The sequence below is a fragment of the Echiichthys vipera genome (genome assembly GCF_963691815.1).
Source record: "Echiichthys vipera genome assembly, chromosome: 10".
NCBI classification, from domain to species: Eukaryota; Metazoa; Chordata; class Actinopteri; order Perciformes; family Trachinidae; genus Echiichthys; species Echiichthys vipera.
In genome coordinates this window covers 16,348,373-16,359,701 of record NC_139835.1, presented here as the reverse complement: position 1 = coordinate 16,359,701, position 11,329 = coordinate 16,348,373, and the positions used below count along the sequence as shown (strand labels likewise).

General features: G+C 40.2%; 1 protein-coding gene across 1 annotated transcript; it reads right to left on the bottom strand.

Moving 5' to 3' along the window:
* Positions 1-248: 248 nt before the first annotated feature.
* On the bottom strand, positions 249-10,549 carry smarcal1 (SWI/SNF related, matrix associated, actin dependent regulator of chromatin, subfamily a-like 1). The gene is made up of 17 exons (XM_083921170.1): positions 9,838-10,549; positions 9,409-9,760; positions 8,577-8,627; positions 8,216-8,476; positions 8,049-8,099; positions 7,772-7,955; positions 7,365-7,515; positions 5,505-5,666; positions 5,346-5,411; positions 4,751-4,891; positions 3,489-3,707; positions 2,850-2,920; positions 2,526-2,628; positions 2,061-2,243; positions 1,498-1,598; positions 1,183-1,279; positions 249-1,003 (listed from the first exon to the last, which is right to left on the bottom strand). Exons 1-17 carry the CDS (start codon positions 10,144-10,146, stop codon positions 905-907), a joined length of 2,601 nt encoding a protein of 866 aa, XP_083777296.1. The 5' UTR covers positions 10,147-10,549; the 3' UTR covers positions 249-904.
* Positions 10,550-11,329: the final 780 nt, after the last annotated feature.

Genomic DNA, 11,329 nt, shown 5'->3' with positions numbered 1-11,329 from the left:
TATGAATTATAAAAGGTAAATATTATGCACATTTTCAGTGTCATTCTTGTGTTTTTGGGTTTCTAGTAGAACATGTTCACATGCTTTAATGTTAAAAAAATACATTATTTTTCTTGTACTGTCTTAATATACCTTTCATTTATTCGCCTGTCTTCTGAAAAAGCCCAGTCTGCTTTGAATGGGCAGCATTTCCGTCATTGACTGCAACAGCACACAACAACAACCATCAAAAATATAGAGGTTAGATTATTATTTATTATCTAGGGAGCTAAATCCAGCAGTTTTGATCAATTGAAAAAGAAAAATAGTAATAGAAAAAATCAAATTTGAAGCTGAAAGTTCAAGTTTTGATTTTGATCATATTCAAACTACAAATAAGGGTAGAAAGGTTTTTGCCACACATTTATTCTCTTTAATATATATTTTGAAATTTGAGGTATTATTTTTTTAGTTGCAGATTTCATTTTTTCAGATTCAAATCTCATTTAACTGAAAAAATATTTATGGTGTATCTGTCTATATCTGTGAAAAAAACTTTTCTACACGTAGTTTTGGTTTGAACACATTCTTAGATATACCGGTACGTATTTTCAGAGTTGAAAATCAAAACGAACTTTCAGCTTAAATTTTTTGTTTTTCAATTACAATTGTCTTTCATATGATCAAAACTATTGGCCTGAATTTAGCTCCATAATTATCTACTAAAGTCATTGAAGCATTTGTTTAGTTTTACAAAACAAGTTCATCAGTCATGATAGGCTTCAAACAGGAAACTAGGACTACAAAACAGAGTGATGTAAATATAATTTGTTAACGCGGAGAGTTTCAGAGTCATCTGCTGAAATAGTCTTTGACGCTCCATTTTCTTTGTACGACCACGTTGTGGTGTTGGTCAGAACTATTGTCAGGCGTTTGCAGCCTCAAGTAAGATGGCGTCGTCCATGCCGTCATCCTCAGTGAAAGACGTCTGGAACATCTCTGTGATGCTCCTCTGGTTAGGGTCCTGAACAAATCCAAATATTCAAGTTCAGAGAATCTACAGATTTTTTTTTTTTCTAGCTAGGTGAGCTCTGTTGTACTGAGTAGCTTAATTTTAATGTGTTATTTATGTAAATGTGTGACAGCTATTTAAAAACTGTAAACAGGATTATACATGTATTTATACACAGATGCAGAGCTTACCTTAGAATGGAAGCTGGCGTTCACCGCCTTGTCAGAGAGGTTTGACTCAGACAGACCCACTTGCTCCAAGACATTCATTTTTTCCTGGATCATTGGCCTGCATCAATAAAGAGAATAATTATATTAATAAAGCAGAATCACTTCAATTCACTTCTTGTCACAATATGCATATCAGACAACCCACATTAACTTAAACCCCTACTGTTTCAGTTGGCTCAGTAGTGGTAGACTGATAAATACGGGAGGAAAAAGACTTTAAAAAACTGTTTGATCATCAGTGTAATTAGGTCATACTGCCCACTGATTTACACATACCACAGGTGATCATCAGCAGTTCCCTTGGCAACCAGGTAATGAATGTTAACATTGCTGGTTTGTCCAATACGGTGCACCCTATCCTCTGCCTGAACGAGAATCTGCAGGGGGAAGAAAAGGCATTTTTAGTTTTCTTAGTATCACCAACCCTTCATCCAGCTGCGGTGAAGGTCAAGGAGTGCTCTGCTTGAGGCAAAATATCAATAAAATGTAAAGTCATTACTCAGGGTTAAAGCTGCCAACAATGGAAATTAAAGCGCTATTAAGATTCCTCCTGGAACTGAAGCTGAGGTAGCTGGCACAGAGGTCAGGTCGAGTACGGGGAATCGGTTCACAATGAAGCATGCTTTTTTTTTGCAGATGTGTCCCCATTTACTCCCCAATTTTAGACTTGGACTGTGATCATATGTGATATGTGTCTCCGTCACTGCAAGAGATTAAATCAGCTGCCTAAAAGATAGGTTTGTATAGAACCAAAATTGAGTCCAAAATAAAATTTGTTCCTAATAAACTAGGCCCAATAACTACACAGTAAATTGCAGCAATAACATTCTGTGTCTTACCCCGGGGTTCCAGAAAAGCTCAGCGAAGACCACCAGGTCAGCACTGTGCAAGGTGAGACCCATGTTAGCTGCAGTGATGGACAGTACAGCCACGCAGGTCTTGGTTGAGTACTGGAACTTGTCACACAGCTGCTGCCGTTCAGCTGAAGAAGTGGACCCGTCAATACGGATGTAACTGGCATTCTGTAGGAGAAATGAAAAAGGCCAGAGTAGACTTGAGTAGCAGGCCAGTACAAATCAATAATCTAATTTAACAACCCTTCCTTGTTGAACTTCTAATAAGTAGTAGTTGTAGTAGTAGTGAGCTCAAATTTGCCACCCACACTTGTTCCATGAAGCTAGTGATGAGATTTGACCCAAGAGTTGACTTTAACTCCCACAAAAGAGCCATTGTGGTTGAGAAAGTCAAAATGGAATGCATTTGCTTTTGTGCAGTGTAGTACTGTATCTGTACATCTTACTCACCTTTTTCCCCAGTTCGGTGGTGATATGATCCAGGACCAACTTATGATGGGCAAACACAAGAAACTTCTCCCTCCCACACTCCAGCATGTCTGTGATGTACTCCCTGGCAGTGACAGAAACAACAGCTCTCAACGGTTTCAAAGAAAGCAATGAAATAGTTCATCTCATGAGTATTTATTAAAACTCTCAAGTTATCTCAGATCCAGTGCAATCACAATGGCCGGACAAAAGGTTTGGATTCATTTTACATTTTAATCTCAGCACTCATCACGTCTAAGCTGATTTGACTTACTGATTCCCGACCATTAGAGGGTCTGTACTTACATAATGGCTTGCAGCTTGGCTTCAGCTGTGTGGTTATAAAAGATGAGGAGGGCTTCCTTCTCTTTCATTTTCTGAAAAAGAGATAAGGCACAGCACAAGATAAGAACTGACAGGAGATTCTTATTAAGGATTTGATAAGACTGCCATTACTCTGAGGAGCAGTGTGATAATGAACTATCATGCTAAGCCACTCGCTCCCATCAGTGTTTAAATAATCTTGACTATTCTGGGTCAGTTTAAAGTGCTTGTGGCTCCCTCAAGGACAGAAGCAATACATGTAACTGCCTTAGGCTAACAGATTTTGAAATGTTTTCTTAACTCTGATGCCTTTTTCAACACAGAGACTCAATAGAACTTACCATTGGATTTTATTAGTTTTCGTAATCAATAGCTTTGGGTACTAAATGATACAAAAGGTCAGAATATTCCATTTTCAACCAACTTTGACATTTTAAAAAACATCTGGTAGAGATTGATTATAAAGAAACTTTCAACATCTTTGAGTCCAACAGGATCTTACAGTTTTCTTTAATTATTGCAATAGAAATCACAGTGGCTTTCTGATAAAAAACTGTAATAAAGTTCCAATTCTGGGACTTTTCTAGTTTTCCCAGGACTGTGGAAACATCTGTAACTTACATTGCTGTGTCCACTAGCCAACTGCTTGGCAGCAGCTGACAGAGCAGCTTTTATGCGGGCGTTGACACCATCTATGGTCACTGTGACGACCTTGCGTTGTTTAGCCGGAAGCTGGGAGAGGACATTGCTCTTGAGGCGGCGCAACATCAGACACTCCTCCAGCAACAGCCTCAACTCTCCGAGGTTAGATGAGCCAGAGTAGTCCCACCCCCAAGTTGACTTGAGGAGGGGGATAGAGAAGAGGAAATTAAGAAAAAAAAAAAAGAAGATGGTGGGATATTGATATGGAAACAAAAGAAACAGGACAAACCTGTCAGTTTTTAAACCAGCAAGTCAAGCCAGAGACTTAGTAGAAGACATAAACGCTCAGATTTCCATTAAAGGAATCAAACTGTGTCCGAGTTTAGATCAGGATGTTAAAGCCATGTTATGCTATGAAATACAGACACACCAATTTGCACATACCTAATTAACTACGTCAGAAAATCCTAACTCACCAATCAAATCATACTATCCGTTATGGCCAGGCGTAACCGATGGTGATGCGCCATCCAAGTTGGCTAGATGCGTCACCTTGTTCATTGCTCTGAGTGGTCGTATTGCTATCAAATTGGTGCAGTGGTATTTTGAAACCCATGCGTTGGTTCCGCCCCTTGAGTTGTAACGGTCTATCGCTCGTTGCCAGACCCTACGTCTGGACGGATGTGGGTCTGGATTTCCAGGCTAATGTTATGCATCATCCATGGTGGAAAACTTTTCAGAGCAGAGCAAAATCTCCACAATCTACGAAATTAGTGTTTGTGACAAAATTAAAGATGTAATTGGCCTTTCAAAACTTGCCATGTTCAGCCTATGTTGAACCCTCTAAAATTAATTAAGGAGATTAAGTGGCAAGAGCAGAGCAACAAAAAGAGAACAGTGAAGATAAAAAATAAACCACAGTCGAGGAAACCGCTGACCCCTAACAATCAGTTTTAACTTATACACTGTTCGCCAAAGTACACTGGCTTTACAGTGCACTCATTTCATCCTTTATAATCCTATTGTTCTCAGCAGACCTGTCAAAATTTCCCACCCAGGTGCACATACTGGACTATCCATTCAAAGAACTGCAGTCTACAAATGAAAGTGAGGAAGATAAATAAATAGTCACTCATCCTACACCTTAAGTCTTCCATGTTCTCTGAGGTGTCCTAGAATTATAGCTCAACAGAATTAAGCATCACACTTGGACAGACGCAAATTCTCAAGGCTTAAGCTACCTGAGTGGCACTGCAGTAGCGCATCCCAAACTCATGGAAGCGAGGGAAGAGTGCAGGTCTGACAGCCAGAATCTGGGTGTAGAGCTCAGAAGGTCTGGACATAGCAGGTGTCCCGGACAGAAGAATCACTCTCTTTGCTGCCTGAGGATGGAGAAAAGACTCTGATCAGAGCACTGAAGAGAGTCGAGCTGACAAAGCAAGAAATTAAACCTAACCACAAGCCTAATGCTGCAATGTTTGGGCTTGTGGATCTCTTCTCTTCTAGTACAGTGACACAGGGAAACTGCATTATCCCAGGGATTGGGTCTGAACCTGTGACAGATGTTCATATATAAAAAGGTGTGGTGGGTATAAAAATGCTAATTAATAGATTTGAAAGTTTTTATTTTATTATAATAACAGTTTCAATATTATGTTTTGAATGTTGGTAGAGAAGCAATGCTTTTGTGTACTTTGTAATAAACCGTGGATTTACACTTTTGGTTAATTGCATTGTTACTGCAATACCAAAGTGAAAAAAATAAATAAATATATATATAACCTCTTTGGTGTACGTTACATTAGTAATCTAAATGAAATAAAGAAGATTAAGCACCTTCAGCAGAGGCAAGGCTGCTTTACAACGAGCAGTCTTCATGTTCTTCAAAAAGTGAGACTCATCCTGCACAGAATGACAAAAATCATAGTTTTTAAACACACAAAGAAAAATACAGCCAAATCTAAATATGGTTCACAGTACAATCACACAGCTAACCATGATGAGAACATTGAAGGGGTTTCCTGGCTGCTGCTTGTCCATCCTGCCCAGCAGGTCGTAGCTGGTGATGTTGACCAAACCAGAGCGCAGATTGTCTTTGGCCTTCACCACCACGTTAATGCTGTCAGGACTCAGGGAGGGGAGCCAGCGTCTGAAGGCCTACAGGCATAGATACTTATCATGTCAGAGATGCAGAGATCTCCTTAGAATAACAGTACTAGTTTCCAAACTGAACTTCACCCTTACTCTGAAATTTATAATGAACACTGGTTGACGCTGGTTTGAATGCTACTAATCACTGATAATTCATTCTAACTGCTTTAACAGCATTCCCTTTTTTAAAAACTAATCATGTAGTTAAAATTATGTCCCCTGTGTTTCCTACTTGCTGTCCATTAGCCTGTCAACCTGGCTTAAATCACCAAGTTATTATGGTTCCTATGTTTTGCAGTGGATTTGGCCAAAAGCACAACAGTGCAGATAAGAGCCAAGCCAGACAGAGTAAGCATCATTTAATGGGCCGACATCCGGTGTCTAAACCTTCCTCTGTGATTCCAACTCCAGATTGGGGGACTGTGTTGGATCCAAGATATCTATTTAGAGAGCAGACTGTCTTCTCTTGTCAAGAGACAGAAGGCAAAAGAAATATCTTCTCAAAGTGTGCCGCTAGCGCAGCCAGGTAATGCTGCTACAAATTAAGCAGCGAATGGATGTTACAGAACATGAGACACCTGAGATGAAATTAGAAAGTATGGAAATCTTGGAAGGAAAATTTAGGATAAAGAGGCGCTTACATTTCAGTGATGCCAAGTGTGGGGGGCTTCATAATTACCTTGTTACTACAGTAAGGCAAGCCTACTTTTCACCTATATTAAATCAAATTAAAAGGCAAAAAATCATATATAATGTGTGAAACTATACAGTTCAAGCTATATCGGGTGAAGTAAATCTATAGGAATAACAGAATTCAATAAATAAACTGTATGAGCATGTCCAATCCAAATCATCATCATGAGAGAAAGAATGGAAACATGAAATTTAATACCGCCATCTCTCTTACTAAAGATACAGTACCTAACACAGTACAAGCCTCCTCAAATGCAGATGAACTTTAAGCAGAAACCTGCATTATAATGTGAAAAGCACAATTGCTTGCAGCGGTGTGAACTGACCCGTCTCATCTGGACTCAAACCGGCTGATGTTGTGGCCTGTGACTCAGCTTGTCAAATCGCCAGCAGCTGGTTTTAGAACATTAGACATGTCATCTGTTGCAACAGCCAATTAAGTCTTAGCAAAATCCACTGGTCAAGTCTCTTACAAACTGTCATCTGGTTGAAAAGGCAGATTTGGACCGAGGCTCAACGACTATGTGAGAGAGGATCGAGCGAGCACTACAAAGAACAAGGAGAGGGAGCGCCATAATCAAGAATAAAGCAGCGAATCAGGGAAATAGAGTATTTTTGCCGTTTCATCACAACTAGAAATGCAGCTGTAGCAAGTATCTCCAACATTTATATTTTATAATGCTACAAGTTATATATACAAAAAAAAGCCTGTGCAGAACAGAAGTACAGAGAGGCGTTATTATGGAGATGATACACCATCTCGCCTTGTCTCACTGGTGGCAGGTTTCAGAATGCAGAAAGTAGTTTCAACTCATCTCAAATCTGTGGTCTGGACAGGGCTTAAGGCGGATTTATTGTCATAGGAGACTATCAGAATATCTTTAAGAGGGTGCCTGCGGACTTAGTTCAGACTGATAATGATGCCATTAAATGGAAACAAGTAATAAAATCTAGCACCTACTAAATAATGAGCCATCTTTCTTCTAAACCGCACTCTGCAGAATGTTTTACCTCGGCCCAGGTGAACCGCACAGAGGACGGAGCCACCACCAGCAAGGGCCACTCGTTCCTGTAGTAGGCTGCTATACAGATGGCCTGCACAGTTTTTCCCAGGCCCATGTCATCAGCCAGGAGGAGGCGGCCTTGTTTAGACACCGCAAAACTACAAGGACACAAAGAAATGATAGAATTACAAGTAACATCAGGACAGTGAGTGGAAGTCATACTGATCCAACTCTTTAAAATCTGCAAACTTGGGAGTCAAGGAGGAATGGCACAGAAATATTGGCTAATTATGTGAAGTATCTCTTCATTTTCCACTAGACTGAGAAGATTATAGATCAATAGCTGTCTCCTGGTATTGTGTTTTTGGCTACGCTATGCAGAAACAGCACTAATGGCTGTCCAAAGGCACCTACTTGACTCCCTCCCTCTGGAAGGGCATGAGGCTGCATGTGAGCGAGGGGTCGATGCTGGAGAGGTCTGCCTCAGGGACGTCTAAAGACCTGGCTTGAGTCCCGTCAAACCTGGCAGAGAAAGTCTGGACTATTGCCCTGGGTAGAGGCTCCACCTCCACTGCTGCTATCCCACTGAGGAGATCCACTGGGTATGGAACACAGCACGGTCAGACAAGATGGCAAATGTAACGGAGACAAAGGACCACAGAGCTAAAAAAAGCATGTTGTTTTTACTCACAGAGTCTTTTGTAATCCTCAAGCGAAAAGCTCCACTTTCTTGTTTTCATATCTGCCACACAACAACAAAAACAACATCCTGTAACAGAGGTCGTAAAACGCAAACATGATAAAAGATTGTCAAGCAGACAGAAGAAATGATATTTCATTGCATCATGTCACTGTTACCATAGTTTTTTGTTGGCATCTGTTTGAATGCTGCAATGACATCGACATGGTAACCGACATCAACCTCAAACTTTGTTGGAGACACCAGGACGCACTGGCCCTGCACAGTGGCCCCAGGCTTCTGCCAGCCGTTACAAAGCTTCAGCAGCGCCCCCAGTGCTGCACCGTCACGAGCTCCGCTGGTGGCTGCTGCAACGTCTATCGCCTCCATTCCCTCCAGAGGCCTCAAAGACACAGAGGGAATTGCAGCCGCTTGCTCCACTGCGACACAGGGTAAAGATAGGAGATGCAGCAGCAGCCCAAAGAAGACCAATACTCTGCCATGCCTTTAATTTAGGCTACTTTTGAGGGGGGGTCATACTTAGCTGTTGATAGTCCACCAGACTGAAGTTCCACATCTTTGTTGCAGGGTCTAAGCCAGAACAGAATACATTATTATTATAAAAGACAGTGCAGACAAAACCAGACATATTGTACAAAATCACTACATATTTCAATTGTTTATTCCCATTTATAAAATTGAATGAAATCTTTGCGTACCTGGCTTCTTCTACAGAAGACAACGCTGATGCATTGGCCAGAGGAGAGCAGTTTGATTTATTTTTTATAGTGGTCAGTTCAGTCATTCATTATTTGGCCTTGGAGGTTGTCCTGATTATGAGCACAGATGCAATGTGGAACTAACGCTGGGTAGCCTATTATTTGAAAATGTAACACCTGCTGCTACAGAACACAATACAGTGAGTCAGGACTCAAAAATGATTGAGGTTTGTTACCCAGACCTACTTGGCGCATGATGGTGCATAACCCTACATCATCTATTGAGAGTTTGGTTATTTTGGTATGAGGCATATATGATAAACTTGAAAAAGCGTGAGAAAACGAATGTTGACAGTTTTTGTACTGCCTGTCTTGAATATTGTTTGATTCTGCCCAAGTATTTTTACATTCCCATACTACTTCTTTACATGTACTGACGCTAATAATAACTTTAATATCTAAAGAATAATGATGATAATAATACAAATAATAATAATAAAAACAACTAGATATTAATAAAATAAAAAATGAAGTGTTGCTCAAGTATTTACGGTTCATATCAGGGTTTCCCACATGTTAAAAATGTATTTGTTGGTTTTCCCTGAGGGTGGCGAAGAGTGTGAGGCTGCATAGTTGCAGTGGCAGGTACTTACCATAGTTCTTGGAGGAGATGGATTTGAAAACAGCAATCAGCTCTGCGTGGTAGCCCACTTCTATTCTGAATTTGCCCTCTGTGTGAGGTGTACATTTTCCTCTTACTGCGATGGCAGGCTTTTTAGCAGGTACAGCATTCAATGTTGACGAGTTGGAGGGAAGCTGTGCCACAGGACTTTGGGCAGGTTTGCCAGTTTGCTTGTAAAACGGACTAACAGCACCACCAGAGCCGTTGGAGGTGAGGTTAGGTTTAGGTTGAGCTGGCTTTACACCAAAGCTTCCTCCGCTAGACAAGACAGGGCTGCTGACATGTTGACTTCTTGCTTGAGGAAGTGGCTCAATTACTTGTATCTACAAGGAAAGACAGAAAGTTAATGTTATTTTTCCTCCAAACAATAAATGATTGCTCATCACTGCACAAATCTCACCTGTCTCATGGCAGAAGAGTTATTCTGCGTACTCTTGTTGCCAGGGTCAGATAAGTGCTGATGCTTTGGGCCTTGATTGTGGTCACTGAGGCTCGGTGAGTCTTTTTTGAAGGGCGGAACAAACCGTTTTGGTGCAGAAGCTGAGCAGAGTGTGTCTCTGTGGTGAGCCGAGGCAAAGCTCTGTTTAGACGGCTGTACCTGTACATTGCTGCTGATAGTTTGTCCAAGTCTCTGGGCTCTTCTCTCCAAAGCTTTCCGCCTGTTCTCCTCAATCTTTCGCTGCTGCTCAGAAGTCAGCTGATTAGACATGATGGTGAACTTTGCTGCAACCAACGCTAACTCAGGCCATTCACAAAATCAGATGAATTTATCGCCCTCAGAACTTGACAAAGCACATAAAAACCTAAAAACAAGTGGTCCAGGCATCAGTACGTGGACTTTCAGGACAATTATAAACGTTATCTTAATGTTTGTGAACTTGTACTGCAGCCTCCCCTGCTAACGGTGCGTCACCAGCTAACGTTGCTAACTTGAGCGGCGACAGTTAAACGTAACAACATACGTTATATAAACTATCGACAGCAGTTTAGACACAAGTGAGCAGTCATTCGCTGAAGAGCACATGGCCAACAGTGTGACCTAAAGACGGCAGAGGTTGTAAAGTTTACACGAATGAAGCGGGTGACGCATCTTCAGCTAAGTGAAAACCCGCTAGCAGTTGCTGCTGGTTTAACTCACTACCGCGCAGGAAGTGACGTTTGAAAACAAGCAGGCACGTGGAGGTGGCGGTTGCTAGGTGATGTAGATGGAGCATGAGATGGTCCGTCAATATTAACGATAAAACGTATTTAATAGCTCTTATACCTGACTGATAATAAAAACAACAATAATAATAATAAAATAAAATAACAATAATAATAATAATAAAATACAATTTAAATAATAATAAAAAGAAAAATAATAATGGACTATTTTTACTTTGATACTTTAAGTACATTTAGCTGATAATACGTCTGCACAAGTTGGATTTTGAATCTAGGACTTTTACTTTTTATTTTATTTTTTTTAACTATTCTTTTTTTTATTAATACAGGCAGATAGTATACCCAAAACACATAGCAATATAATACAATGAGAAGACAAAAACAGTTGATAATAATACAAGTCAAAAAGGAAGAAAAAAATAAAAAGGAAAAAATACATCATAAATACTTTACTTTAGTTGTAACTTAATGGAATATTTTTTACACTGCTATTGCTAGTTTGGACCTGAACTATTTCTTCACTGCTGTCGGTGTTTTCTTGTTTATTTTCGGACTCAATGACTGAAATTAGATGTTCTTATGCAACCGTACTGAACATCTTTCTTCTCAAAGATTGTTTGACACCATGGGGGGCTGCCAAGAGTGATTACATTAACTGAAAAAGACCAATTTAATACACTAAGCCTGTCTCTGTCTGATTAATTATCGTCATTATTTTTGCAATAACT